This window comes from Ciconia boyciana, chromosome 13 (assembly GCF_034638445.1).
Source record: "Ciconia boyciana chromosome 13, ASM3463844v1, whole genome shotgun sequence".
Lineage (NCBI taxonomy): Eukaryota > Metazoa > Chordata > Aves > Ciconiiformes > Ciconiidae > Ciconia > Ciconia boyciana.
In genome coordinates this window covers 4,236,483-4,263,068 of record NC_132946.1, presented here as the reverse complement: position 1 = coordinate 4,263,068, position 26,586 = coordinate 4,236,483, and the positions used below count along the sequence as shown (strand labels likewise).

The 26,586-nt window shown below is 48.8% G+C and overlaps 4 protein-coding genes across 7 annotated transcripts; 2 read left to right on the top strand and 2 right to left on the bottom strand.

Annotated features, from left to right (window-relative positions):
- Nucleotides 1-1,447: 1,447 nt before the first annotated feature.
- PDAP1 (PDGFA associated protein 1) lies at nt 1,448-10,378 on the bottom strand. Of its 2 annotated transcripts, XM_072878398.1 has the most exons (7): nt 10,250-10,378; nt 6,178-6,269; nt 4,152-4,259; nt 3,621-3,742; nt 3,339-3,396; nt 2,553-2,704; nt 1,448-1,837 (listed from the first exon to the last, which is right to left on the bottom strand). In XM_072878398.1, the coding sequence occupies exons 1-7, from the start codon at nt 10,260-10,262 to the stop codon at nt 1,810-1,812; spliced, it is 573 nt and encodes a 190-aa protein (XP_072734499.1). In that variant the 5' UTR covers nt 10,263-10,378; the 3' UTR covers nt 1,448-1,809. The 2 variants fall into 2 exon arrangements, with proteins under 2 accessions (XP_072734499.1, XP_072734500.1); XM_072878399.1 differs by lacking the exon at nt 3,339-3,396 and having other exon boundaries at nt 1,456-1,837.
- A 104-nt stretch (nt 10,379-10,482) lies between these two features.
- BUD31 (BUD31 homolog) lies at nt 10,483-12,923 on the top strand. 2 transcript variants are annotated; one of them, XM_072878400.1, is made up of 5 exons: nt 10,483-10,666; nt 11,040-11,220; nt 11,787-11,909; nt 12,153-12,319; nt 12,658-12,923. In XM_072878400.1, the coding sequence occupies exons 2-5, from the start codon at nt 11,127-11,129 to the stop codon at nt 12,706-12,708; spliced, it is 435 nt and encodes a 144-aa protein (XP_072734501.1). In that variant the 5' UTR covers nt 10,483-10,666; nt 11,040-11,126; the 3' UTR covers nt 12,709-12,923. The 2 variants fall into 2 exon arrangements, with proteins under 2 accessions (XP_072734501.1, XP_072734502.1); XM_072878401.1 differs by lacking the exon at nt 10,483-10,666 and adding an exon at nt 10,917-10,940.
- A 509-nt stretch (nt 12,924-13,432) lies between these two features.
- Nucleotides 13,433-18,114, bottom strand: PTCD1 (pentatricopeptide repeat domain 1). 2 transcript variants are annotated; one of them, XM_072878394.1, is made up of 9 exons: nt 17,745-17,877; nt 17,554-17,670; nt 17,181-17,321; nt 16,763-16,981; nt 16,036-16,137; nt 14,896-15,654; nt 14,529-14,645; nt 14,000-14,182; nt 13,433-13,777 (listed from the first exon to the last, which is right to left on the bottom strand). In XM_072878394.1, exons 1-9 carry the CDS (start codon nt 17,796-17,798, stop codon nt 13,598-13,600), a joined length of 1,872 nt encoding a protein of 623 aa, XP_072734495.1. In that variant the 5' UTR covers nt 17,799-17,877; the 3' UTR covers nt 13,433-13,597. The 2 variants fall into 2 exon arrangements, with proteins under 2 accessions (XP_072734495.1, XP_072734494.1); XM_072878393.1 differs by having other exon boundaries at nt 17,554-18,114.
- A 56-nt stretch (nt 18,115-18,170) lies between these two features.
- CPSF4 (cleavage and polyadenylation specific factor 4) lies at nt 18,171-24,436 on the top strand. The gene is made up of 8 exons (XM_072878397.1): nt 18,171-18,471; nt 19,421-19,471; nt 19,982-20,134; nt 20,926-21,021; nt 21,172-21,265; nt 21,734-21,806; nt 22,697-22,789; nt 24,175-24,436. Exons 1-8 carry the CDS (start codon nt 18,369-18,371, stop codon nt 24,241-24,243), a joined length of 732 nt encoding a protein of 243 aa, XP_072734498.1. The 5' UTR covers nt 18,171-18,368; the 3' UTR covers nt 24,244-24,436.
- The last annotated feature ends 2,150 nt before the right edge of the window (nt 24,437-26,586 follow it).

The window sequence follows — 26,586 nt, the reverse complement described above, 5'->3', positions numbered from 1 at the left end:
AGCCCATCTCTCCCCCCTCCACCTGTGGCTCCTGCCCTGCTCCATCCCAGGCATCAGCCCACTGCCTCCCACCACCCTGCACCTCCCTGCGCTCCAAGGACCACCCAAACTTTCTGCGTCAGTTCTGTCCCCACCGTATCGGTTCTTCCCTCTTGGAGCTGACAGCAAGGGCACCTCTCCTGATGCCACTCATCTCGCATAGCTCCCTGGAAGTCTTTCCTGTCTCAAATTATGCCCCGGGGTACAAAAGCACAGGCCGGGGGAACCGCTCTAGAGCTTACGCCTTTATCCACATGCAGAGATGACGCAGCATTCCTGTACCAAGAAAGCAAGCTCCCACCGGGGTTTGAGCAGGCAGCTCACAGTGACCTTCCCCGAAGTGCATCCCCCGTCACACCCTCACCACTGACAACCCGCAGCCAGGCAGGGACAGCAGCGTTACACAGAACAAATCGTATTTGTCATCCTGCATTGCTACAATCGCTACCTCTTTGCTAGCGACTCTGAGAGCTCCCGTCTCAGCTCTGGGGCTGAATCTCCTCCAGCCGTTGGTGAGCGAGCCTGGGAAGCGCTGGTGTCCCTGGCAGAGGCTGACAGCAGGACTCCCTGGACCGCCTGGGGCATGGCAGGTTAGAGCATCTCCTGCTCCAGCAGCCCTACACCGTGAAACAGGACAGCTGACAGGGGTGACAGTTCGGGGACTGGCCTTCTGACACAGTGACTAGGTTAGACAGCAGCCTGAGGGTAACTGTTTTCTCCACTGTGGTAATCAAATTGTGCAAGACGTCCATCAGAGACAGCAGGAAAAGCTTCGTGCCTTCGGGCTGCATCTGCTGATGGAGCTCCTGAACCTCGAGCCAAATCCCACGCCACAAACACCACAGAGAAACAGCAAAGCGGCAGACGCAGAAGTCACCACACCACCAGACTGCTACTGCACCTTGCATCTCGGCAGCAGCCTGTAGACTCGCGTTCATTTACACGCACACAAGACAAGGACAGAGCAGTTATGATAACTTACATTTTAATCAGCCAAATATACAAGGTCTGTTGTTTTTTAAGCTTTATCAAGTTTTTTTTTCCACCTGGGTCTGATACAATTAATGTTGTTGTTTGTTTTTTTCCTTTAATCAAAGGATGATGTGGTTAAAAACTGGCACTATCCCTAATAAGGAGAAGAAAAAAAAAAATGAAGAGGAGGGAAAAGGGGAGACTGGCTGCAAGAAAGGAGGGATGAAACTGGGAAGGAACGGCACTCCAGATGTCCATGAAGTCAGGCTCCCAGATGATACTGCAACACCCTGCAGCAAAATTTTACGGGCCATTTGCCCAAAGGGATTCCTCAGATACATTATCCTTTGGGCTTTCACTAGCAAGTCAAAGTTCCCCACCCCATGCCCCACCCCACAATGACCCCACGATCTATTTTCTTGCAATCTAATATTTGAAGCATCTCCCCTCCCGCACAGCTCCCTCCCGCCCTGTCCCCTGTCTATGAGTTCTTAATCCTAAAAACAGCAAAAACATTCAGTTTCCAGACTGTTACAGAGAATTGCTGTTCAGCACAGTTCTGCAACGAAGATAGCAGCTGCCCCTAACCCCAAATGGAAATCTGTGCCAGGATGAAGACAAACACATTGTCAGTGTCTCTTGGAGGTGAAGGTGACTTCGATGCCGCAGTACACCCTACGTGGCATCGATGGTATGCAACACGACAGAGTTCCTGGCAGGCACCAGGCACAGTTCCCTGGCGTTTCCTCCTCTTGCATGTCCTGTGCTTACTTGTTAAGGGATAGTGACTGCAGTCTTTTACCTGCCATGGCCGCTTCGTCTTTTGCTGGGGGAGGAAAAGAACAGAGGTTTCATCATTTCACAGAGCACATCAGGGACTGGTGGTGGCGTGACAGCCCCAGAGACCGAAATCCTGCTAGCCACGTACAGTGAGGTAACGGGAAAAAATGCGACCCTCCCTGCCAACCCCTGGTAGATCCCCTCCATAGGTAAGAGGAGCAGCCCCCCTTGCACGTTCCCTTCTGTCCTTGGCCTCTCTTCAGGCGCCCACAAATTACCCTGATACTGATGCACAAATTTCTTTGTGGAAGCCACTAGCAACACGTGTTCATCAGACTTCTGGTTCACACCTATCAGAGCTGAAGAGAAGGTCCAGGCAGGGGAGGAGTGCTGCAAATTCCCTGGGCAGTTTGGATCCCCAGCATGCAAAGCAGCTAAATCACACCCAGCCCGAGGAACTCGCTAAACCCCCGAGCTGGAGCAAGCATTGCTTGGGAGGCTGAAGACAGCATGGATATCAAGGGCAATTCCCTCCTCTCTTTCCCTGCTCCCTGTTCAGACGTCCTAGAGCTTTATAAAGCAAGAGCTTTACAAGAATGAAACAGCTGAACCTGGTTTTGATGAGAGAAGTTGTAATGACACTCAGCAACACCACGCAGTCTCAGGAGATGAGGGATTACCACATGCGATATGAGAAATCATGCCTCTTGGCAGTACAGCCATTGCAAGAAGTAAGAGGATATGATTAATTACTCTCTAACCTTTTCTTTCTTCTTCTTTCTTTCTGGCAGCTTCTTCCCTTTGCTTCCGAATGATGGCTAGTCGGGCGAGATCTGCCTTCGCTTGTTCTGTTTTGCCAGCTAGGTGCATTTTCATGTATCTTTCTTTTGCCTTCTGTTTCTCTATTTCCTCTCTGTTTGAGTGAAACACACCAGTCATCAGAGTATCCAAGTGAGCACGCAGGTACAGGCAGGGAGGGGGAGGCTTTCTGACTGGGAGGGCTGGTGAGGACAGCGATGCGTTGCCCTCAGAGACTGGGGGGGCCCTGTCACCAGTTCTCAAGTACAGGTTATATCTATTGCAGGGTTTGAACAGGGATGGCGAGAGAGATTATTTCTACTTTTGTTCAGCTAAATAAGGACACTGACACACAATGAGGTCAAATGAATTAGCCCCAGACTGCACAGCACCATGACATGTTTTCCTCAGCCTTACCCTCACAAAGGTGTACTTCTGCTGAAGCAGTCTATCCCAAATAAGCAAGCTTAAATCTTTCACTCTGAAACTCTCCATTGCTGAATGAAACTAGAAGATTAAACTTTGGTTCTCATCTTGTTCACCTGCTCAGACAAAAATTTTACCGTGACCCCTGGAATCTTGGAAACTGCCACCTGTCACTAGGGCACCTTCTGTAGCAAGATTAAAGCGGACCCCAAGGTGACCTCTGGTTAATGGATTTCAGTTAGGTCTCATTTTTGGCATAAAACTTCAGGAAAGGTATGGTCTACATCCGCTTCACAGCGACAAACTTCACTCTCTTTGTGCACCTGACCAAGCCGCCTGGCTCCAGGATGGCCACAGCTACTCCCAGAGGACAGACAACTCCTGTAAAGTTTGTAAGGAAAGATATTTTGAACCACAGTGAGTCCTGCCTGACAGTTTGCTGCTGTTCAGTGTCCGCTTTAGAGAGCGACACATTTAAAGGGCTTCCCTGAAACACCAACGCATACACAGCAGAGAAACATCTCCCCGCATTACGCTGCTGCCACCAGCAAGGATGAAATTCCAGGAATGCACTAGCTCCTGCCGAGGCAGCAGGAAAGACTCACCGCTCTCGTCGTGAGAGTTCCTTAGGTCCATCCAGGTCCAGCTGAGTTACTTTTTTGGTTGTCTGAATTACACGATTGGGATTCTCTATGTCTATCAACCCTTCCACTCCTTTGCGCTTTTGCTAAGGTTCAAGAACAAGAGGAAGGTTAAGAAGCTCCCTCATACCCAACACTGTGTTACAACAGAGCTCATCAAATACACTGCAGCACACCCCAAAAGCAGAATTAAAGATGTTTTCACTACCAGCCAACAAAACCATTTATGAACCAAGATTTATACTACCAGGCATCTTCAGCCTTTTTTGAAATATTCTTGCCTCATAGTTCCCTTATAAAAATACACAAGTTTTCATTCTGAGGACAAAATGCAATCAAGTAAGGGTTTTTTTGGCTTCTAAAAATAGTCCTTCCATAAAAAATTTACTATATGTAGCTCTCAAAGAGAACTTGGGGGTCACGAGTGTGCATCTCTCTCCTGCTCCAAGAATGTGGGTGGTGCAAATGCATTAAGTGCCCTGAGAATTACAATACCTGATAATCCTCGTCATCTTCATCACTCTCATCTGAATCTAAAGACTTCTTCTCCTTTTTGGGGTCGCCTGTTGCTCCTTCGCCTCCTTCTTCTTGCTCCTCTTCTTCCTACAAAATCACAGAAAGTTAGAGAAAATGTATGTCAATAAAAATCCCAAATCCAGCAGTGACTCTTAAATGAGATCATTTTGGAGGGATAAGAGACAGCTCTGAGAGCACTGGTGTTCCTGACGTGGCCCTTATGACACCAAAGGTGCCTGGCTGTTACAAAACAAGAGCTCGTTCTCAGCACATAAGTATGCATCACCTGCCCCAGCAGATCATCTCTAAACAACTCTGCTGTCCTCTCTGTGTAACAGGCCAGGAAAATGATTGTAAAAGACAGAACTAGCACTTTACTTTCCCCAAATGAAAGATCTCCAAGAAACATTTTGGCCCAGGTTTCCAGTGCGCAATATCTCAGGGACTGGAAACTACATGGGTGTAGTGTAGAGCTGGATCCCATCCTAGATCTAGATTAAAGAAAACTAGAGAAGAGCAAATTGACAACCATCAACCAGAACATTATTATCCAAGAAATTACAGCCTTTCTAGCACAGCTTTTACCAGAGGTCTCGGAAATAAATTGTAAATCCTTAGAAGATAAGGTTAGAAGAACCAACATGGGTGTGATTAGCTTGCTCTACCATCGCCAAATATCCCTCATCAGAGCAACTGGCAAAGTGGAGGAGCTATGGGCAGTAAGAGAAGTAATTATCTTAATTGGTTTTTTTTAAGCTCTCCCTAACGAAATAGCGTTAGATGTAACAATCACTATGTGAAATCCTTCTCAAAGGGCAGTTCTCTGGTTTGTTTTGAAACAAGACAGACATTTCAAGTGGGGTCCTGCTTGCTCTGTCCCATCTCCAGTTGGTATTTTTATTAACAACTCGGAAGTAGAGAACACTTATAAAGTTAGTGAATGACATCGCACTGGTAGGAGTTGGAATCATTTTGGAAAACAGGATCAGCCCCATAAGTGATTTCAGAATTTGGAAAGGTGGCATGAAACCAAGAAGGTGGAATCAGGAAACAAACCAAGAGGAGTTATACTTTGGAAGAAGAAATCCAACACGAAGTCAGAATATGTGGCTAAGCAGCAAACCACACAATCATCTTGAGTTACAGCTGGTCAAAACATTAGAAAGGAGTCAACAATACAGCTCATAACTGCTTGAAAGAGTAATTTTCTTCTGGGAGGTATTCATCAGTATTTCCTATATGGGGTATAATTATCCTACTGTAGTCAGTGCTGTGAGGCTTCAGCTGAAATAGTGTATTTGGGCCTAGGCGGCACTTTCAGAAAGTAACAAAAAAATAGCAGTGAGAGTGCCATCGTAGCTGTGGTAATTTGGGAATACAAGAGAGGAAGTACTGCAAAAAGTAGCCATGCCTTCTATAATACCAGTCAGGTAGTTGTGGAAGCGAGGGGAGCTGTTACAATCCTGTGTTGGGGCACGGAAACATGCCCAAAAAAGGACTCATGCCAGAAAACTCTGTCAGCTCTCCCTACAAGTCAGAGGCAAACAAGAAAATCGTGTGTAGAGGAAGAAGTCAAAGGAATTTGGTCTTTTCAACATAGAAGAGAAAGAGGGTAAATATAATAATTTCAATATACAATAAGATGTCAAGATGTGAGCCCTTTTCCTCCACAGCCAAGCTGCAGAGCACAGATAAAAATGAGCTGAGACTGGAATGATGAAACACAGGGGGAAAAGGTGTCTAGAGCTGCTGTGTAATCACCTTCCCTATCCTTTAACCTTCAAATTGTGAACTGGATGGTCTACCTGGCCTCACTTCTGTGAGGAACCAGACTGGATCACACCTTGCAGTTCTCCCCAGCCAGAGATATTCAGAGTTCATATTGTGATCACTGACAGAATGACCTGCAACACCTGACTAAGCTGCCATTTCTCATGAACTCCAAGTTCATGCTATACAAGCCAGAACTTATGACAGTAAGCACGTAACGTAGGCAAACACATACCCTTGCCTTTTGCTTTTCTGCTTGGAGCTGGGCATCAATCTCTTCAGGACTTGTGTACTGTCTTGCTCGGCCTTTGTGGCCTCCTTTTCTACCTGTACAAAAAAAAATAAAATTCACAAATGGTTTAGGGATAAGCTTCCAGAAAGGTCTACTCCTCCTGCAGCACTCTCTCTGGATTTTCAGTGCAGATAGGACAAACCAAAATAGCTCCTCTGATAGAATCTAAACAACAATGAAAAAAGGACACACTGAACTTGCCTGTCCTAGTGAAACACTCCAAGAATTCTGGGTAAGTTACACAGAGAATTGGCATTCTATTGATCCATAGAAAGATACTCGGAGAATCACTTCTTTCTTTCCCCTTGGGCAGGTTTTGGAGACAGCAGAACCGAGAGCAGCCAATCAGCTGTACAGTGTTTTCCAAACGACGCATGGGTCTGTCCTACGGAGGTACCCCCGTCCCTCAAACACCGCAGAGCCACGACACCATTTATCAGGCCACGAGCTTCCAAGTGCCCCCTCAGCTCTCAGTGACGCCACCCTTCCTTGCCCACGCATGCCTACGCTTGTGGCCTCTCTGATTCACTTCCCGGGCTGGCAAGGGGTGCTCAGTCCCACAGCCGCTCGCTGCGTTTCCTGCACGGGAGGAATCACAGCATGTTCCTGCAGCAGCTGCGGTTACAACCAACTCTCTGACAAGCTTGGCTCCTTAACCCCTCCCCTACGCTAAGGCTGTGCCAAGAGAAAATAGGAAGCTAATTGGACAAAAGCTTTGGGAATTACAATGAGAGCTGAAGAACTACTAAAAGGAGCCTCCATGTTTTACTGCTTTATAAGGAAAAATAAAAACAAGCTCTAGGAACCAGGAAGAGGAGGGAGTCAGCTTAGCTGGCTGGACTGCCTGGCTAAGATCTGCTCTCAAATTCAAAATTCTGGTGATTAATGAATTGCTGAAGCCATTAATGCTTCCTGCAAGTGACTGCTCTGTTTATTTTCCCACAGCTCAAAGAACTGCTGGAAAGCAAGCTGAATAGAGTCAGTCTCTAGCCTTGAGCTAGGGAGCTCAAGGTAGAACGGGTCCACGAGATTGGCAAAAAGCAAACAGCTCAGGCAAGGGAGCTCTCCACTACTGCAGGAGTCTTTGAAGTCCGACGGAAGGAGCAGGAAATCCTCGTGCTCTCTCTCACCCTCCCCGCTTCACCTGCCGAGGATAACGGAAACCTTACGGTGGCGGGGAGGGCTGAGAGGATCGTCCCTCCTTCCCTGGGACTGGGCAGGACGCACGGGAGAGACCTGTCACTACTGTACCGCTGTGCCACGGCCACACCTGGCTGCGCTGTGGGACTTGGAGGGACAGGGAGCACCAGTGCAGGCAGCCTCTGTGGGCTGTGAGCTTTAGAAATTCAGCGTTTTCTGACCAGTCCTCCTGGCTCAGCAAAGACAAACTCTCATACGTTTTAGCTCAGTAGAAGCTGAGCTGTGGAATAAATTATCTCAAATACCCCACTGTGAAGCCTTGCAGAGCCTCCCGAGATGTTTTTCTCACGTAAAATGGGGAAGCGCAGAGACCAGATTTCTGAACTCAGCTGTGGAAGCTTGTGGGCACTCAAACCACAAGTGCAACCAAAAGCTTTGCTGCACCCAAAGACCTGTGTTTTCTGTTTGTTTCCAACCATCCCATGTGGCAATACTGACACTCTCTGGGAATGAGATCTGCCACGGAGTGCTCTAGCCCAGGAGACATTACCTCACTGCCCGGCAAATGACATCACTCTAGATGGAACAACAGTAGTATCCCTGACACACTACATAACACCAAGAAAACCTAAATAAACTGAAACAATCCTGTGCTACAAGCTTAACCGATGCCAGGCAGCCTTCTTGTCCAGCTGGGCTCAGAATTTTACACTGGGCTCAGAACTGAAGAACACAAAAGCCTTATTACTGCAAATAAAAAGCAGTAATAAGGGAGAGAAAAGCAACTCAAGAGAAATTATCTTACGTTAAACGCCTAAAAAGAAGCAAACTGAAGAGTGAATCAATCTCATTTATATTTGAGCCTGCGCCCAGAGAAGTAAAGCCCCTTTGAGTGGGAGCAGCAGCGCCAGCAGCTCAGCAGCTGGAGGGACCGTGGTGAGCTCAGCACGGCGCAGGGACGGGGCTCTGCTCTTCGCAGGGAGATCAAACCGCGCGTCAGACAAGCGGAGTGCCGGTCCTGCACCTGCCACTGACCTACCGCATCACGCTGCACAACTCATGTCAGCTCTGTGCCTCAGTTTCCCCATCTGTAAAATAGGGATAATGATTCTTATCCTCCTCTGTGAAGCACTTTTAACATATAATCACCTGCAGATTTCACCTGCGGTAAAGACCACTGCTGCCTAAGGCAGGCACACGTTCAAATACATTTGTCTGCAGCTTTAAACAGAAAAATTAAGGAATTTAAAACAAAGAGAATGGAAGAATACTGGAGGAATCACTTATTCTTTTTGAACCAAGGTTATAAAAAAAAAGAACAAAACCATCAGAAATAATCCTGTAACAAAATTTGTTAATTGCAGGCTAAAATCCCCATTTTATATTAAATGGTGAGTACAAAAGTCCGCTCCATAATATAACAACTCCTACTGATGTTGGGGGGTAGGCGAGCAAAGATCCCTCTTTTCCCAAGAAGCAAAAGGTTTGAAACAAACATTTAAAACTATACAATGAAATACAGAGCAGGAAATCCTGAGTTATGGGGCACTTCAATAGGCAACCAGGGTTATAACCCACCACAGTTCTTTGCGTTCACAAAAAATACATGAAAGCTTCAGGCCTATCTACTAACATTGTCCAAACGAACACAAAATAAAAGTGCTTAAAGAAAATCTAAATAGGGAAGCAGATTTGGTACTAAAGCTTGGGAAATGCTGATGAAATAAACTGGAGCAAACTACAGAGAAGATGAATGACGAGGGCTGGTTTACATTAATGTATATGACTGGGGTTTCACCGACGCTGGCACAGGAGCCAATTATGCAGATGGTGCATCTGGAGAAGGTTCTGGGTGGATCTAGCTCAGCCCTGACAGCCTGTCAGTCCCTCATTACCTCTCCTTAATCACACAAGCAAGTCGGTACCCGCTCCGTAATACCCAGATGCGGAGCTGCCGGAGCCACATGAAAGGAGCCACGTTTGGAGTCCCTGAACCGAAGACCACCTCCGCATGCCCCCCCCCGCTGCCCCTCAGGGCCGGACCCTCTGCCCGGCCGCTCAGATTCCCCGCACCCAGCCCCGAAGGCCTCCACCATGGAACCACCGGGAGGGGAAGGCTGCCAGCCACCACACACCGCCTGCCTGCCCCCCCGGTGCCCCCCGGGATGGCCAGTGTAGCTGTAAATTCCCCTCCCCCGGCATCCCTGTGCCCCAAGCCCTGTCCCGGGGGAAGCGGCTGCAGTTTCCAGCCCAACGGGGAGCACATGGGGCCCAGCCCGCTCCCGGTCCCACGGTGGGGCCTGGCACCCCAAGGCCCGGACACCCCCAGGGGATGCTACGATCCCATGGCACTTGTTGGGGGGCACAGAATGGGAGCCCCAGCTCTGTGAGAAACGTGGAGAATCTGCCATGTCTTGGGGGGGGGTGGGGGACGGACGGGACGGGACACGACAGGGAGCGAGGCTCCCCCCGAAGCCCTCTACGAGCGGGCTAGGGGAAGAAACCGAGACCCCCCGCCCGAGGCCATCCACAGCCGGAGGGGGGGTGCGGCAAGGAGGCCTCCCTCCAAGACCCTCTGCAGCCGAGAAGGGGGAAAGGAGACCCCCCACCAAGCTCCCCAAGGCCGGGGAAAGGGGGGAAAGAGACCTCCCTTCAGACCCGAGAGCAGGGAACGAGACCTGCGCCCCCCCCCCCGCACCTCCCCAGCCGGGACGTGGGGGGGGAGGACGAGCCGTGCCCGCCCCGAGCCGCCACAGCCGGGGCCTCCCCGCACGCCCCTCCTCTCCTCCCGGGGCCTGAGGGGCCTACAGCCCCTCAGCCCCCTCCCACCGCCGCTGTTTCTCGCAGGGGCGAACCCCCCCGGCCCGGCCCCCACCTGCTTTCGGCATCGCGGCGGCGATGGCGGCTGCGGCAGCTGCAGCGAGGCCCCCCGGCCCCGAGCGGCGACCCGGAAGCGGAAGCCGCCCCACCCCCACGCGCGGCGCGCGGCCCTCGGTGCCCGCCCAGTCACCGTGGCCCGCGAGGCCCCCGCCGCGGGGCTGCCCTCGGCGCCGCCGCCCCTCCGGGTCACACCCCCCGCAGCGGAGAGCGGAGCCGCTTCTCCTCCCGGCGGGCCGCGCTCTCCGCCCTGCCCCGGCCGAGGCGGGGGCGCGCACGGCGGGGAGGGTTTCCTTCAGGCACCGCGGCGGGCAGCCCAGCGGGGCGGGGCCACGGCGCGGCCCGGGTGCGAGAGGCCCCGCGGGTGACGGCGGCGGCGGCGCGACGGCGGAGCGGAAGCTGCAGCCCTCGGCAGGTGAGCGGGGCCGTGGGCCGGGGCCTCCCCCCTCCGCCGCCAACACGGCCCGAGCCCCGGGGGCCGCACTGGGGCTGGCGGGGCCGGGCTGGGCTTCGCCCGGGTTTTTAGCTGAGGCTGGCGGAAGTCGTTGCTTCAGGGTAGCCCGGAGTGGGGGAGGGGCGGCCGTCGTCTCACTTTGCTGAGGAGAAAAAATGATTTCTTGTGGCGGGGCGGAGGCAGCGCTCACCCCAGAGGCCGCATTAGGCGAGGCTTTACCTCTTTCACGAGCTCCGTAAATCTTATTTTTATAATCGAAGAGGAAAACGGCAAAGGGGCACAGAAGTCTTAGGAGCAATATCTCTAACAACTGTTTTCCTTTCGTTTTTTCCAGTGGTTCTCAGGACTTTGAAGCACCCGCACGTTTGAGCACAGGCAAACCCTCGTTCCCCCACCTCTTGCCTTCCTCGTTTCCAAGGCAATGCCCAAAGTGAAGAGGAGCAGGAAGCCTCCCCCGGACGGCTGGGAGCTGATTGAGCCAACGCTGGATGAGCTGGATCAGAAGATGAGAGAAGGTAAGCGGCGGAGCTGGGTGTTCTCAGGGATGCGTCCCTGAAACAAGTTCATCCTTAGCTGCTTCAGGAAGCACAGCTTCCCCTGGAAATATAGATTGACCTCTTTTACGTCTCTGCCTCGCAGTGGTACTGCAGACTGAGACTGGGCCAGCACTGGTTGCTTTTCTCTGGGTGTACCCAGGTTACAGAGCTCAGAGGTTTGTTGTACAGCTTAGGGCACTCCATGGCCAAGCCCTGGCTGAAGCTCGCTCTTGTGCGGGGATGGGCAGTTCTTGTCTGTGCTGTTGCTCTGGTCCGACGAGCCAGGGCAGCCATGAAGTCACCTGCCATCCCAGTGTGGGTCACGTCATCCCCACTGTCTTTTCTTTTTCTGTTTTAATTTCCTAAAGGAGCTGTTCCAGGTCAGGTCCCTTTCATTTGAATCTTCTCACATTAAGCTCAGTCTTACCTCTGTAATATATTAAAGTTATGAACGTTCTTGGAACGGTTTATTGCAAAGTGACTCAGGAGATAAGTTGGCTGCCTGAAATGGTCAGCTGAAACCTGGTGTTTGTGTTCCCTCCCAGCGGAGACCGAGCCTCACGAAGGGAAGAGGAAAGTGGAATCCCTTTGGCCTATCTTCAGAATTCATCACCAGAAAACACGTTACATCTTTGATCTCTTCTATAAAAGAAAAGCCATCAGCAGAGGTGAGGAACGCAAATGCTTTACCCCGGGCAGGGGAAAACAGAACAGAGCAAGATGTCCGTCTGCAGATGCGCCTGCACTGGGGCACTGGTGGTAGGGATCGGGTTTCTGGGGAGGGAAGACAGAGGGAAGGCTGGCGGCTGCCTGGCTTTAACTGCTAGTCAGTACAGCTAGAGTAACTCCTGACAGTGATTCTTCTAATGCTTCCCGGGAGCTACTTGTGATGGGTGTCTGCTCCTCTACAGAGCTCTACGAATACTGCATCAAGGAAGGATACGCTGACAAAAACCTGATTGCAAAGTGGAAGAAACAGGGTTATGAGAACCTCTGCTGCCTGCGGTGTATCCAGACGCGGGACACCAACTTTGGAACCAACTGCATCTGCAGGGTCCCCAAAAGCAAGCTGGAAGTGGTAAGGGTTCTCAGCTTATTCCTCTACTTGTCTGGACCCTTGCAGTACCTGGTCTAACTCCTCCCAGGTCAGGGACAGCGGAAGAGGTAGTGCTGTTCTTTCGAGTAATTTCCTCTAGTTGTAACGTTTTCTGTCTTTGCTGGTAGAGCTGGTATTTAGTTGGTTCTAAAGTTACCGTCAGCTTTGGCACGCAGTCATTTAAAGTCATTAAAGCATGGGAAACAAGATGGTAGAAACCCTTCCCACACAGACCCATTCTCTGCCTTGAGGCCCGAGCCTGCTGGTCTGTCTGCTCACCGTAGCTTGGCTGAAATACCCTCCTCGTGTTTCTTTTCCAGGGGAGAATCATTGAATGCACTCACTGTGGCTGCAGAGGCTGTTCTGGGTGAGGCCTTTAGCCATAAGACTACTTTTTGAACTCTGAGGGATATCATCCTACACAATGGACTACTACTGCAATTCTAGCCACCTTCGGTGTGATTGGGTATTTCTGTATAGCAATTAAAACAGCAGCATATTCATCTGGACCATATATACAATGGTGGTTGTTCTGGAGTAGGTTTTTGTGTAGCCATTTATTTTAAAATAAAGTCTGCCTTCTTGAGAGAGTGGTGCGATCTTCTGGCAAAACATTTCTGTGCCCCTCTTCTCCTGTTGGATGTGTTTTGGTTGGTTGGTTTTAAGGTTGCTCTACATACTGTGAGGTGTTCTAAACGTGGGTTGTTTTTTAACCAGCTTTTTCCTCTTTCTCAAATAACTGAATTTAAAAGGCTGTGGGGAAGGGAAATAATAACAGTTCTCAAAACTCCAGTCGTGGTTTAAGCTCTCCCCTGATCTCATGTAGAAGCAGCTAAATTTCCCTGGAACTCTCTGCTAAGGTTTGTAACCTGGAATTAGCACGTAGATCCATTCAGGAATGCCAGCAGTCTATAGAGACTTACAGGTCACGCGTTAAGTGCCCAGATACACACAGAACACAGGAAAGAGACAAAACTAGCACTGAGCTACACCACTGTTAAATCTGATTTTGCTTCTCCCTTGTTTAAGCGCAGGGTTTGTTAAACTACCACCTATCTAATCTTCTGCAGTTCAAGGAAATTCCCTGAAAATGTATTTGCTTCTCTTTAAAACAAAGGACAAATATTTTATTATGTAGTTATCACAAGAACTGGGGTTCACAGAAATACAAAGCAGCTTTACTACAAGATGGTTTAAGGGAGCAAGTTCCACGTTCTTCCAGCACAAGGAAGATGCAGGACTTTGGCATCCTGCTCACTGCTACTTCTGCCCTGGCTGCTCCTGGACAGTCTCTTCCTTATTGTCATCTACTGCACGTTTCACTGTTCTGTATTTTTCCCAGGGGTGAGGGGTCTCCTCTCCTGCCATTACTTTTAACCACCGATAGTAGTAGCCGCGGAAACCATCAATTTTCTCCAGGTATGGGTTCTTTGACTTATACTGCGAACAGAAATCCAACAAAACAAGTTTCTATTAGAAGAGAGCTCACTTCAATACCAGCACGCAACAGCTACAAGCTGCTACTAAAGAAAATGGCTATGAAGTAACTGTCAGCCAGATCGGACAAAGCCAAAGGAAGAAGGCTTAGGCAGACATCTACGTTTCCCCTCCTTGTTGGTGTCCTTCGCGATGCCTTCACACTGACCGGTCGTGGCTACTTACCCTGTCAAATTTCGGAGGGTACTGTGCTGCGAACTCCAGCTGGCGTATGATGACTTCATTGGGAGGCACCTGGTTATTCCTCATGTCTCGCAGGATCTCTGTGAGGTAACTGTAATCCAGCTGCCTCACAGCGGCAGCAATGAGGGTGCTGTAGATATACTTGTTGGGAGTTACTCCAGACCTCTGGAAACAAAAAACGCTACAGTTAAACTCATTTATCTGCCAAGTAGCGCAGGACTTGTAGAAGGAAAGGGCATACAGGCACTTTTTACACAAGGAGCAAGGCTCTCGCTCTGGAACCTGTGTAGCAGCTTCTACAGTGCCAGCACACCCCTTCCCATGAGCCCTCTCCTATGCCAGCGCAGGTATAGGACAGACCACCTGAGCTGGCACCTACTCTAGAGTTGCATGTTTTTGGAGTGAGAACACAACCGCTCACCACAGAAACCTCAGCAGGTCTTTTTGGAAGCGTTAACGCTTCAGTTTGCCTCTTTCTGCAGCTTGAACCCCAAGCAGAAGAGTTTATTACCTTCAAATCTGAGAGTAACTGCAGTCCATCCTTCTCTTGGTGGCAAGCAATTGCCAAGTTACAAAATGTCTGGAGGTTAGGCGATAGTCCCCTCTTCACTAGAGCTGGCAGCACGCTCTGCAAGATACAAGCATTGACATCAGTTTCCAAAAAGTCTCACTGTAGCTTTCCAGATAGAGAGCTGAAGATGCTAGAACAGAATCCGTAACTACTTAGAAATTAACTTGAGTGCTGGTTTGTGGAAAACAGTGGGAGATTCCCAGTTTCTATTGCGGATAGAGAAACAGGTCTCACAACAAAACATAAGTAACACTGGAGGCCTGAGACAAGTAGGTGGTGACAGGGCTGGTTCTGAGTTTTTCCTCACCTTTGCTCCTTCTAGGTCTCCCTGTTTACTCTTCTTCCTTATTAAAGTGTTAAAGAAGGTCACATCTACTTTCACTTTATGCTCATCTAGGAGTGCCAGCAAAGAGGACTCCGAGGGGCTCTGGGGTTCCACCAGCTCAGCCAGCAACGTAAATGTTTTAATGTTCGGTTCTGCATTGTCCTCTTTCATTTTATTCAAGAAGCCCTCCACGTCCCCCATCAAAGCCAGTCTATCAGATGGTGTGGCCACTGTCCCCAAGGAAACCACGGCTGCGTCAGGCATCCTGGAATCCAGCAGGTTGGGCAGGTTGCCAAAACGCAGCTTCTGGCTTGGGCGTGGTTGTTCCTGCTCCATCTCGTTCTGGCCTCTCCTCATCAACGCTCCAGTCCTGCTGTGAGCTACGCTGGGGCTATCAAGAGCAGCTGGTTCTGTTTCAGCCCGATTCACGTCTTGATTTTGTTGCCGGATCAGTTCTTCAGGCTGTACCGAACTCTCCTGAAATAATTGCTTTTCCATAGCTTCCACATCTAGCTGGACAGCAGCTGCACTCTCTGATTCCTTCTTCTTCTGATTTTTCACCTTTTCCTTCTGCCTCCTGGGTGCAAGCCTTAGCTGAGATGAGTTGTCAGGGGTGGGTCTGAGCAAGAGTTCAGAAGCCACGACCGGATTGCCTATTCCACAGTCTCTTGCAGCACGCAGCATCAAATTGTAAGTGTGGCTGTTGGCCTTTATTCCAAGTTTAGTCATTTGTTTCCAAACCTGAAAAGGGGAAGATGAACACCAGATGTACGTGATGTTAAATAACAGGAGCATTTCTAGCAGATTGTAAGCGTATCTACCGTGCCCACTGTTACGGTATCTACTTGCAGAAAAGGAGCGAGTTTACAGCATGATGAGGTGAGATGCCACTGGACAGTGAACAGCCACCTTGAGCTACTAAAGTCCTGCGAGATCATCCAGAGTGGTTTACCAGCGTACAAGACCTCCTGATGGAGGTCTGGTTTATAGAACTTCTCCTAGGAGGAACTGAACTCCTCCTATTTCATCAGCTGTGAGCAATCTGCTGCCTTCCGTGCATTCAAGTGATGAGTTCCAATACAGAAGCCCTTTTTCCTCCCCACCTAGTATATGAAGACAAACCTGTAAGGCATATCGGAAGCCATTTTCACTGTCCTTTATGCAGCTCATGAGAAGGAAACTGAAGGTCTCGGCTGTGAGAACATGGCCCTTGTGCACAATTTCCTAAAAGAGCAGAGAGAGCATTAAACTTCCCAGTTACACAAACAGTCTGTCCCAGCTGGCTGCGAAGCTCAAATATGGCTGTTGTCTTCTGGGCAAACAGCAGCAACAAAGCATAGGGTGAACTCCCAGTGCTGCGAGCAGAACGATCGCTCCAAGAGAAGAGCAGCCCTGGAATGCCTGCATAGATCCTAGCTTCTCCCTGATGGGAGCTACAGGGAACTTGAGGGCAGGAACAGCAATCCTTTTAACTACTCCCAGACTGGCCCCTTCTGAGAAGAGCTGCTGTAAGAGCTTTAAAAGAAACTAGATATCAGTATATGGGTCTTCAAAATGAGGGATGGAGACAAACACAGCAGCTGTGAACCCCACAAAACACAACTGACCAGAGTTTTAAAGCCAACCTCTGTTTAAGGCTGTAGCTGCCTCTTTTTATGTACCTAAACTTAGTGTTTGGTATGTACCAAGATGATTTCATTGTACGAGACCAAGGATCAATTACATATAAACATGTGATCTGTAATTACCTCTGCTGGAAATGAAACAAAAAAGTCTGTGCAATATGGCAACTTCCAGGAGCTTTAACCAGAGCAGGCTACACTTGATAAGAGAAAAGTCACATATTTACCTTCAGTACGTCAAAGCACATCCTGAGATCCGAGCACAGGGCACAGACCTTCAGCAGCGCGTGGTACGTGATCAGGTTCAGCTCTTCATTTTTGCTCTTTAGCTGCTGCCGTAATTTGAGCGCGCTCTGCAGGCCTGAGTCTTTCCACGGCGATTCGGCACAGGCATTGAACAGGGCTGTGTAAGTGGCCTCAGTGGGCGTTAAGCCTCGTTTTTTCATCTAAGGGAAGAGAAGAAGAATTGGAACTGGCTTTTTAGGAAAGGATTTCTAGAATTTCATAACTTGTTTTTAAGAGTTCAGGCTAAGAAGGTGCAAACACTAACTCAAAGGCATTTCGGAGACAAAGCAACGTGACCAAATGCTTGGAACAGTTTTAGCTTAGAAAACCTGACGAAAGTTTGAGAGAACGTAAACCTACATCATTGTAGAGCCTGAATGCCTTCTTCACGTAGCCCACCCTGCCGCAGCCGCCAATTAGAACAGTGTAATTGCTTTCTTCTGGCTGCACACGCTCTTCCTTCAACATCTGCACCTCAAACAGCTCCAGAGCCTCCGCCAGCTACAGAAAAGAGGAAAATCCATGATGAGGCAGCAACAGAATCAATTACAATGGATATTGATCTACGCAGCTGCGGGCAGGTTGCGGTAGAAGTCTGACAGAGCACGGGATTCCTCACAAATTCTTATTTTACCTTTTTCCATAAAGATACTAAGCGAGAGGACGATACTGGGACATTGCGTCCTTCATGCGTGTTATTTAAAACCAAAGAAGAGAAGAGCTGGGAACAAACCTTGTCGTCCTTGATGAGGGCCTTGCACTTTAGGAAGTACCAGTACGGGGTGTTCTTAGGACCACGCCGAAGTTTTCTTTCCGGTTCTTCCTCTCCCTCTTCTTGAAGCTTTAAATTCTGAAAGTGTGATGTGGTTTTGTGATAATATTTTCGAGAAGAAAATTTATGAGACAGCGTCCCGAACTCCACACCTTCGCCTTCATCCTCATCCTCCTCCCCAACAGCCTCAGCGCAGCCGCCAGCATCGATCTCTCTCGCGTCGCTACCGGGCAGCCTGCGGAACGCCTGTGACGAGCTGAACGGCCTCCAGCCCGGCCGCGGCCCCTGGCCTGGGGGCCGGAGCAGGCGCGGCGCCTTCCCGGGCTGCTCGGAGCCGCTCTCGGGGGCTGCCCACCGGCACCGCGAGGCGAGCGGCCCTAGGGGGACGAGGAGCCGCACGGACCTCATGCTGTTCCCGCGGCCACCGGGAGGGCGCGTCCCCCGGGCCGGTGCGGGCCCGGCGCCCGTCCTCGCTCCGCTTCGCCTCAGCCGCGGCGCCTGCGCGGGCGGAAGGGGCGGGAGCGGCGCGCTCTGATTGGCGGGGGCGCGCGCGCTGCCCGCTGGGCGGCGGGGTCAGAGGTGACTCCCGGCATTCCGCGGGCGGGCGGCGCGGGGCGGCGAGGTGCTGCCGCCGCCGCCTCCCCTCTCCTCAGGCGCTGCCGGCGCGGAGCGGAGCGGGCCGGGCCGGGCCAGCCCGGGCCCGGCCGCCCGCTGCCACCACCGCCACCACCATACCCCCCCTTCCTTCCCGCTGCCGCCGCCCCCCAGCCGCCACCATGCAGGAGCTCATCGCCAGCGTGGACCACATCAAGTTCGACCTGGAGCTGGCCGTGGAGCAGCAGCTGGGGGCGCAGCCGCTGCCCTTCCCCGGCATGGACAGTGCGTGCGGGCAGCGGGCGCTGCGCGGCTCCCTCCTCCCCGGGGTGCTCGGGACCGGCTCTTGTCCCCTGTCCCCGGAGCCGCCCGCGGGGCTGGGGCCGTGTCGGGGCTCCCACCCGGGAGGAGCCCGGGTTTGGCTGGGGGGGGAGGGTGGGAGGCTTCCGGGGGTCTGGGCGCTTTGCTCAGGCCGTATCCCCTGACCCACCCCACTTCTGCTTTCCCTACGAGGTTTCTGTCTCAATCCAGATGTTTTTCTTTCCTGCTTAATGAAAGCTGTAGGGAGTACCCAGCCAGGCTGGAAAATGAAGGTTGAGACATTATCGTGAATAAACGTTGCTTTCCTGGACAGTACTTTGTTATTTTTTTTTCATTCCCTTTTGATAGATGAGGCATTTTGATGGCAGGGAGACTCCATCATTAGGTATATCCATGGCCTAGTCTCTAAACTTTTCCTTCGGTCTAGTATCTGACAGAGGTAGTCTCAGGAGACTCGTAGTTTGCTGAAATTTTCTGGCTGGGCTACTGAACTTGTGTTTTAATTTCGTTGAATGTTGTGATAGCTGTTGGTCAGGATCAGCAAGGGATAACACGCTAATCGTTGTTTCAGGCTCTTCTGATCAAAAAATATAAGACTGTTGCTGCCAGCACTGTAAATACGGCATTCACTGACACGATTGACTTAACAGCAGAGGAAAACCCAGTTGATAAAACCTAAATATCTGAAAACAAGCACCGAACCTCTGCAAATTCCCCTTGGTGTCCCCCAAGACGATATTTATGAGGGCCAGACTTGAACAAGGAACTTAGGTAGGAAAGTAAATTCCCCAAACTGAAACGCTGCTTTTCTTTTGGTGTTGAGGACCAGATTGTCTTTCTGGGGAAGGAAATATTTTAAAAGTTCACATGAAACTTTGTTAAAATTAATTATATTTCTTTGTTCTCTCCACAGAATCGGGCGCGGCTGTCTGTGAATTTTTTTTAAAGGCGGCATGTGGAAAAGGCAAGTAATATTTCCAGTACAATTATACTCATGGGGGTGGGGGGGGGAAATTAGATTTTCTAGCACTGTCTACAGTACTCTTGTCTTTTGTAAAGATTAGGGGATAACCTAGATAGAGGATAGAACTGAAGCATGTTGGAATAACTGCAGCAATTGTGAAATAATGGTATTTTTTTAAGAAGTTGGAAGGTGAATAAGCAAAGCTACTGGTAAAGGAAGGCTTGCACTTACCACACGCAGACCTTGCTGTGGATGTGCCTGTATTAGTTGCTGTGGTTCGTGGTTGCCAGGTTTAAGAGCTGGAGACTGCGTTGCTTAGCTCATTAGAGGGTAACAAAAGACTTGTCTGGAACTCCTTGCCACTAAAGGCTAAATTCATTTTAAAAAGTGATGCCTTCTGAGAACCCTCTTGCAGAGGGGAACGAAGTATTGCTGTTACCCTGTACCTTCTTGTGCGGCAGATTTTAATTGTTCTTTCTTTTCCTTCTCCTTGCCCCCGTCCTTCTGCAGGAGGCATGTGCCCGTTCCGACACATCAGCGGGGAAAAGACAGTTGTTTGCAAACACTGGCTACGAGGACTGTGCAAAAAGGGAGACCAGTGCGAGTTTCTGCACGAGTACGACATGACCAAGATGCCTGAGTGTTACTTCTACTCCAAATTTGGTAAGGGGCATTGTAGCTCCTACTTAGCATTCCTTGCTGGTGTGGGAGTCTGGTGAAGAGGATCCTGGTACATCCCTCTCATCCATCTTCAGAGCATTACAGTTCTTCTGCGTCTGATGATATTGTTAGATTGTACTTTTTCAGATCTGCTTAGTCCTTCACCTTATTATCCCCCTAAATTTGTGACGTGTTGTAGATGCCTTCTCTCTCAAGAGCTTGTCCCTTGGGGGAAGAGGGGGGAAGTTCAAGTTTTTACTGGGTTTTATGCCTTTTGTTCTGTTTTGGGTATGAGATGAGTAGGCTGAGCAGTTGGTCTTTGCATGACACTTATTTTGGGGAGTTGATGAGCAGCAGAGGGCATGGGGGTGCAAAACTTTTATGCACTTGCTTTCCAGCTCTGGAGATCTGGACATAATGAGGCAACTTGCTGTCAGAAACTTACAGTCTTGTAGGTTTCCTTGGATTGAGGTTAGTGCGCAATTTGTAGTTTCTCCACACTTCTGGTGCGCTAAATGTTTGGTTTTTGTTATCATGACTGCTCTTTCAAATTTAGTTTCCGCATTGTTTTTAAAAGCACACATAAATAATCCAGTCTGGTAGAACTTTACTCACTGGGGGTGAGTCCTTGGTGTTGTTCATCTAGGTTAAGGCAGGCAGTAAGACTGTTGTGCCTGAACTTATAAATGTTGGTAACAGCTTTGCGGGAACTACGTGATCCAGGTAAAGTTTTGGGAGTCATTTGATCTCGAACCTGCACAATAGACTAAGAAGTGTGTTTGCCTTTGGTACAGGGGAATGCAGTAACAAAGAATGTCCATTCTTGCACATTGACCCGGAGTCTAAGATCAAAGACTGTCCCTGGTATGACAGAGGCTTCTGTAAACATGGTATGTGTCGCACAGTTGCTGCTTCTGTGGCTATAAATCAAGGGTAGGGTGTTGCTGTTCTTTCTTTGCGTGATCTGCTTGTGTACCTGCTACTACTGAGTGCTGGGATACGTATATGTGGAACGTGAACTACTGAGCTTTGTGTTGCAGGTCCCCTCTGCAGACACCGACACACTCGAAGAGTCATTTGTGTGAATTACCTAGTAGGATTCTGTCCAGAGGGGCCTACCTGTAAATTCATGCAGTGAGTATGTTTCCAGGCTTGTCCTGTAATCCTGTGTTTCCTCTGTAATCTGGTATATGCCAAATGAGGGTGCTCCAGTGCTTCCCAATGGCTTTGGAGATTTGGCCAGCCTTTAGTTTGTTGTACCAATTTGAGGATATGGGGCAGGGCCTCTTCAGGGAGTTATCAGTAAGACTCTGGAGCGGTGATCACATGCCATCAGTGCAGTGGGATCACATGGGTTTATGTTCCAGAAGACTTCACAGGTAGAGGATACTAGATATACTACATACTGGATTGTTGTTTCTGTAGACATGATTGCTGAGCGTCAGAATGCAAAGAGAAGTGGGGAGGGGGAGGTCTGTTTCCTGTGAGCCAAATTTAATTGGCTGAATGCCCGTTTTGTTATTTGGAGTTATTTGACTGAGCTGATGGTAGAATGTTGGCCTATGGTTTGAGAATCAATTTTCTTGTTTCCATCTAAACCAGCCCTCGGTTTGAACTGCCAATGGGAACCACAGAGCAACCACCACTGCCTCAACCGACACAAACACAGCAAAAGGTACACAGTTCCCCTGCCTCCCCTACACACCCACCCTCGCAGCATTTCCCACAGTGCTTTAAAAGAGGGTATATTGTCTAGTGGTCAGAACTGGACACCTGGGCTCTTAGATCTGGCTTGCTGGAAAGCCTTGGAGAAATACTCACAGAATGAGGGAAACCCTTTCCTAGTTTACAACAGGGTGTGCTATTCTTTTGTAATTAAGAACTTGGAGACAAATCCTAATAAACGGCAAAGCACTGTCCCTTCTCTCTCCTCCTCCCAGCCCTCTAATGTCCACCATCTGATCACAACGGACTGCTGCTGCCTTCATCCTGGGACTGTGGTGTTTTGCTTTGTTCCGTTTCTCCCCTCGCCTTGGTTAACCTCAGTCATTAGTACTGTCCTCCAGCTCAGAGGCGAGCAGTGGCAGTTCTGTTGCTTGGGGCACTGCCTGGCAGGGAGGGTGCTATGCAAGAATTAAGCAGGGAGCAACCCCGGGTGCCATTATAGTGATGAAAGCCCTACAATGGCTCCAACTTTACATGGAGATCTAGTCACAGAACACTCCCACGTTACATAGAAGCACATCATACGTGGTTGTGCAGCAACTTGCCAGTTTTTGTAATCTGCGTGACATCTCTCAGTGATGGCAATGATATTTTAGCAGCCTAAACCTACTCTTTAAATTTGCTTTCCAGAGAAAAGCAGGATCTCTGGGCTTTGTAAGCCTCAGTGCTTGATTTCTTCTCTCTGGTGCTCCAGCTGGCAGAGCACCCACACACAGATTTGGAGGAAAATTGATCATTTGATATATGGGGTGCTCTTTTCCCTTCTTAACAAAATAACAACCGTCAAGGTCTTTATCCTTGGTGCACTTAATGAGTCAGAACTCTTCTCCTAACCAACAGAGGACACCCCAAGTCATCGGAGTCATGCAGTCTCAAAATAACAACACTGGGAACAGAGGACCCCGGCCATTGGAGCAGGTCACCTGCTACAAGGTAATTCAGAGGGGAGGGACGAGGAGGGAAAGCAGAGGGTACTAGATTTGAGAGGTACAGAGTGCATGTCACCTGGACTACATCATGCTGCTGTGCTGCTGGTTGCTTGTCACGGGCAAAGGAACAGACTGTTGTGATGAGGGGTGTTGGTCCTGCAGAAGGTTTTTTCACAGTGTGAACAGGTTCACGAAACGTGCGCTCTGCTCAACAGACATTGCGTTTTGCACGTGGATACAGCTGTGGGAATTAGCATTGAGTTCTGAGGCCTCTAGGTCGCTGGTTTGCCAGTTCCTGGACTTGCTGTGACAGTTAAGGCTGCTGTAGGACAGACTTTGCTTGTCTGCTAATAACCAGGAAGCCCTACCACAATGACAGTTAAAGGAGACTGATGAAGTGTACATTTCAAAATAAGAGCTAATATTAGTTTTGTGTCATGAGTTAATTTGCTTATACTTGGTGATTGTAGAAAGATTCTCTTCTCCCCTCTTAGCATGGAAGGTCCTTGCAAGTAACAGAAATTGAGTATGCAAAGACTGTTCAGTATTTCAGCTGTAAATGCGCCCCGTCGCTGTCAAGCCAAGGAATGAGCTCTTTACCTTGGTTGCTCATTGAGGAGCACCGGTACAACTTTGACACAATTGAGTTTCTGTCTCTGGTTATTTTTCCACAAAAGCCCCAACCCTAGCCACTAGAAAAGGGCAAAGAATCTTCCTGTCCCGTCGGCTTTGACAGTTACATCGTTGTACATGCCAACTTCTGTGCCTTAGGTGCTTGTTTGGGTAAAAATTACTGTGATTGGACAGGGATATTAAGTAGCTGAATCTATTTCACTGAAAACCTTTAACAGCTGCTTATTATTTTAGCTGGAAGTAAATTACATATCTGGAGAATGCTGTAGCATCAGATACGGGCACTTCTCTCTGGGCTTGAATAGCTTCAAGGTGCAAAGTCATGAATCTCTTGTTCGGATGCACTTTTCTCTGCCTAATTCAGGATAGCTGATCAGGAGAGTCCCCATGTGTCTCTGATGTAGTGCATATCAGATGGAGTGGTCTTGGAAGCCTCAAACACTGAAATTCTCCTTGTGTGTAACAGCCCTTTGCTGTTTGTAGTGGTGCGCTGAGAGCCTCTCTCCTTTGTAGTGCGTTACAATAACGTGGCGTCAGGTTGCTCCCAGCACAGAATCAGCTTTTGCTCCAAGGAGTAGAAATAGCCCATAAATCATGGCCCTTGTGACACCATGTTTCACTTCACCTGCTAAGTGCTGCATCTCGCATACGCGGAAGAGCTTCCAAATCGGAACAGTTGAAAGCTACCTTAATAAAGGCAGCTAGAGGAAAAAAGCTGTAACTGTGTAATAATTCCTCTCTCTCTTTCTCTTTTAGTGTGGTGAAAAAGGTCATTATGCCAACAGATGCACCAAAGGACATCTGGCCTTTCTCAGTGGACAGTGAAAGCAGAACGAAGAGTGCAAGGGAGCTATTAACACTGAGAAAAGGTTTCTGCCTAGCACTATGGCTTGAACTATTAATCAGGTTGTTTTTTAATGCCATTACAGAAAGAACTGGTCAGAGGCTGGCTGCTGCTAAGCAACATTTTTGTAATTGTCCACAACTTTTTTTTATGTTTTAACCTTTTTAAAATAGATTTTGGCCTCCGCCTATTTTCATTGAGCCCTACTGAAAGGTAGATCTAAAAGCCAATAGATATGCAAACCCCTCACCGGTGCAGCACTCTACGTAAACGCATCTTACGTCAGTGTTTCTTTAAAGTGTTTTCCTTCTACCACTTCTCTTTGGAGAACCTGCAGTGTTTCAGCCCTCCCTGTGGAAGCAGGAAGACTGACTGGGAAAACTAATACTTGAAATGCCTTCCCTTCAGTGAGGAAGCAGGGATTCTGCTGTCCTGTAGCTCTTAAAAAACAAAGTCATGTTTCCAGGTCCAGCCTGTTGTAGTTGGTAAGCTTGTCCTGGTGGCTGACTTAACGCATCACGTACATCAGGCTGTAAAACTCTCGTCCACTTGCTTTGTTTCTGTGCTTCTTGCTATACTGAAGGTTAGAAATTAATCTTCTGGGTGAGAACCGATCAAGGGGAGAATCAATTGGCATCTCTGTGGTTAGCCAAACAATGAGGAACAATGATTGTAGGAAAGCCGCATCTGTGCTCATTTTCCGTTTGCAAAAAGCAAGGAGGGAAATGAACACGGCTCAAAGGGTAGGAATAGAAGAGCCTTGCCTCAGCACCCCCGTCATCCAGCTCACACTGAGCAGGTATTTCCATAGCCTAGAGAAGACCAAGAAGTGGAGATGTATATTCTTATGGAACACTGCTTTTAAAAGTGGTAGAGCATTCTTCCGAGAGCAATTTTTGCAAGCCAAACCCCATTCATTTTGTGAGAAGACTATTTCAAAAGGGCCAATGATAAAATGTGAATTAAAAAAAAAAAATTGCACCTACAATATGAGCCTTATTGATTCTAACCCATCTCTCGTTTGCTGACTGCCTTTATACTTTGTTTTTATGGAAATGTACTGATGGAAAAAGCTGGCTGTGAATTTTTTTTTTTTTTAAGAACAAGGTAATATGACTAGATTAAGAGAAGTGACCAGAGCCTATGTTGGTTTGAATGACTGCAGTTATTTCACTGTGGAGAGTGGGAGTCAGTCAAAATAGAAGTTTCAAGTCTAAGTGACTATGGTATGACAGACCGTCAGATGCTTCTCATAACACGTTGTGCCCCCAGAGGCTGAACAGCGGCCAAACTACGAGATGCGTTATCTGTGTGTAAGTAGGCACGTGGAAAGGGAACTACAGCACTTTGGTGTCTGGCTACCTTCCCCGTCTAGTTCAGGAGTTTATGGTCTTCACTACCCGAAAAGATGTTTTCCAAAACGGAAAGCCTTCCTGTTAGCACTGAAGCTCTTGAGAGATTCTTCATAGCCCTTAAGAAGTGGTTTTCATTCTCCCTCCTATTTGGAGAAGGATACTGCAGTTCTACCTGCAGTGCCCAGCGGCAGTTTCAAGTGTCAGCAGGTAGCGTTGTGACAGGGGGATGCCCTTGCTTAGAGGGGTGCACGAGGAGGGTCATCGGCTGGGGCCAAACCCACAGGTGCTGCTTTAAGCTGCATTTATGCATGTAGTATCTCCTGTGACACTTCTCAACACTGCATTTAAGTCAAGTAGCAAAGTTTTCCTTTAGTTTAACTTCATGGACCTTTGTTATATTAAAGGTCTTTTAAGCTTAAAAGGTCTTTTAACCTTTTAAGGTTCAGAATAATCTTCCAGCTTCTTTTAGTAATGAAAGTAGGTGGAGTTTTGATAGAAATGGGTTATCAGAGGTAAGAAGCATTGCAATCCCAGTGACAGATTGAGAGTTGCAGACCTCTTTAAAGCTCAGCCGATCTCCTCTGAGGCAGCACTCTGCAGTGATGGAAAACTGCCCAAACACCTACAGTCTGTGGGTGACAGCCTGACTGAGAACCAGAAACGCGTGCCCACACCAACAAGCCTCTTAAAGCTCTTAAAACTTAAAGCTGTTCTTTCAGATCAAATTATATCCTTTCAGCTAGTTGCCCAACCTGTACATAATGGCCATTAAGAAGCAATCCAATGCTTTTTACTTTTATCAAACAGTTAAATAGGAATCAATTGTAATAGTTTTCCCAGTTCATAACGCAACCCAAGTAGCAAATGCTTTCCCAACCATCTCTGAACTTCTTGAGGGGTGAAACACTAAGAAGACAAACTCACTTGCACAGTACAATTAACAAGTTGGTTATGAGAGTGTCAGCTCAG

Coding starts and splice junctions, on each gene's coding strand:
- PDAP1 (XM_072878398.1), bottom strand. Junction 3,397..3,620: donor GAACTCTCACGACGAGAGCG/GTGAGTCTTTCC, acceptor CAAACTTTACAG/GAGTTGTCTGTCCTCTGGGA. Junction 2,705..3,338: donor GAGCCAGGCGGCTTGGTCAG/GTGCACAAAGAG, acceptor TCACTCAAACAG/AGAGGAAATAGAGAAACAGA.
- PTCD1 (XM_072878393.1), bottom strand. CDS start 18,000: ATGAGGTCCGTGCGGCTCCTCGTCCCCCTAGGGCCGCTCGCCTCGCGG. Junction 17,322..17,553: donor CCCTCATCAAGGACGACAAG/GTTTGTTCCCAG, acceptor TCTTTTCTGTAG/CTGGCGGAGGCTCTGGAGCT. Junction 15,655..16,035: donor GCTTCCGATATGCCTTACAG/GTTTGTCTTCAT, acceptor TCCCCTTTTCAG/GTTTGGAAACAAATGACTAA.
- CPSF4 (XM_072878397.1), top strand. CDS start 18,369: ATGCAGGAGCTCATCGCCAGCGTGGACCACATCAAGTTCGACCTGGAG. Junction 21,022..21,171: donor CAGAGGCTTCTGTAAACATG/GTATGTGTCGCA, acceptor TTTGTGTTGCAG/GTCCCCTCTGCAGACACCGA. Junction 21,266..21,733: donor CCTACCTGTAAATTCATGCA/GTGAGTATGTTT, acceptor CATCTAAACCAG/CCCTCGGTTTGAACTGCCAA.
- BUD31 (XM_072878400.1), top strand. CDS start 11,127: ATGCCCAAAGTGAAGAGGAGCAGGAAGCCTCCCCCGGACGGCTGGGAG. Junction 11,221..11,786: donor GGATCAGAAGATGAGAGAAG/GTAAGCGGCGGA, acceptor GTTCCCTCCCAG/CGGAGACCGAGCCTCACGAA. Junction 11,910..12,152: donor AAGAAAAGCCATCAGCAGAG/GTGAGGAACGCA, acceptor GCTCCTCTACAG/AGCTCTACGAATACTGCATC.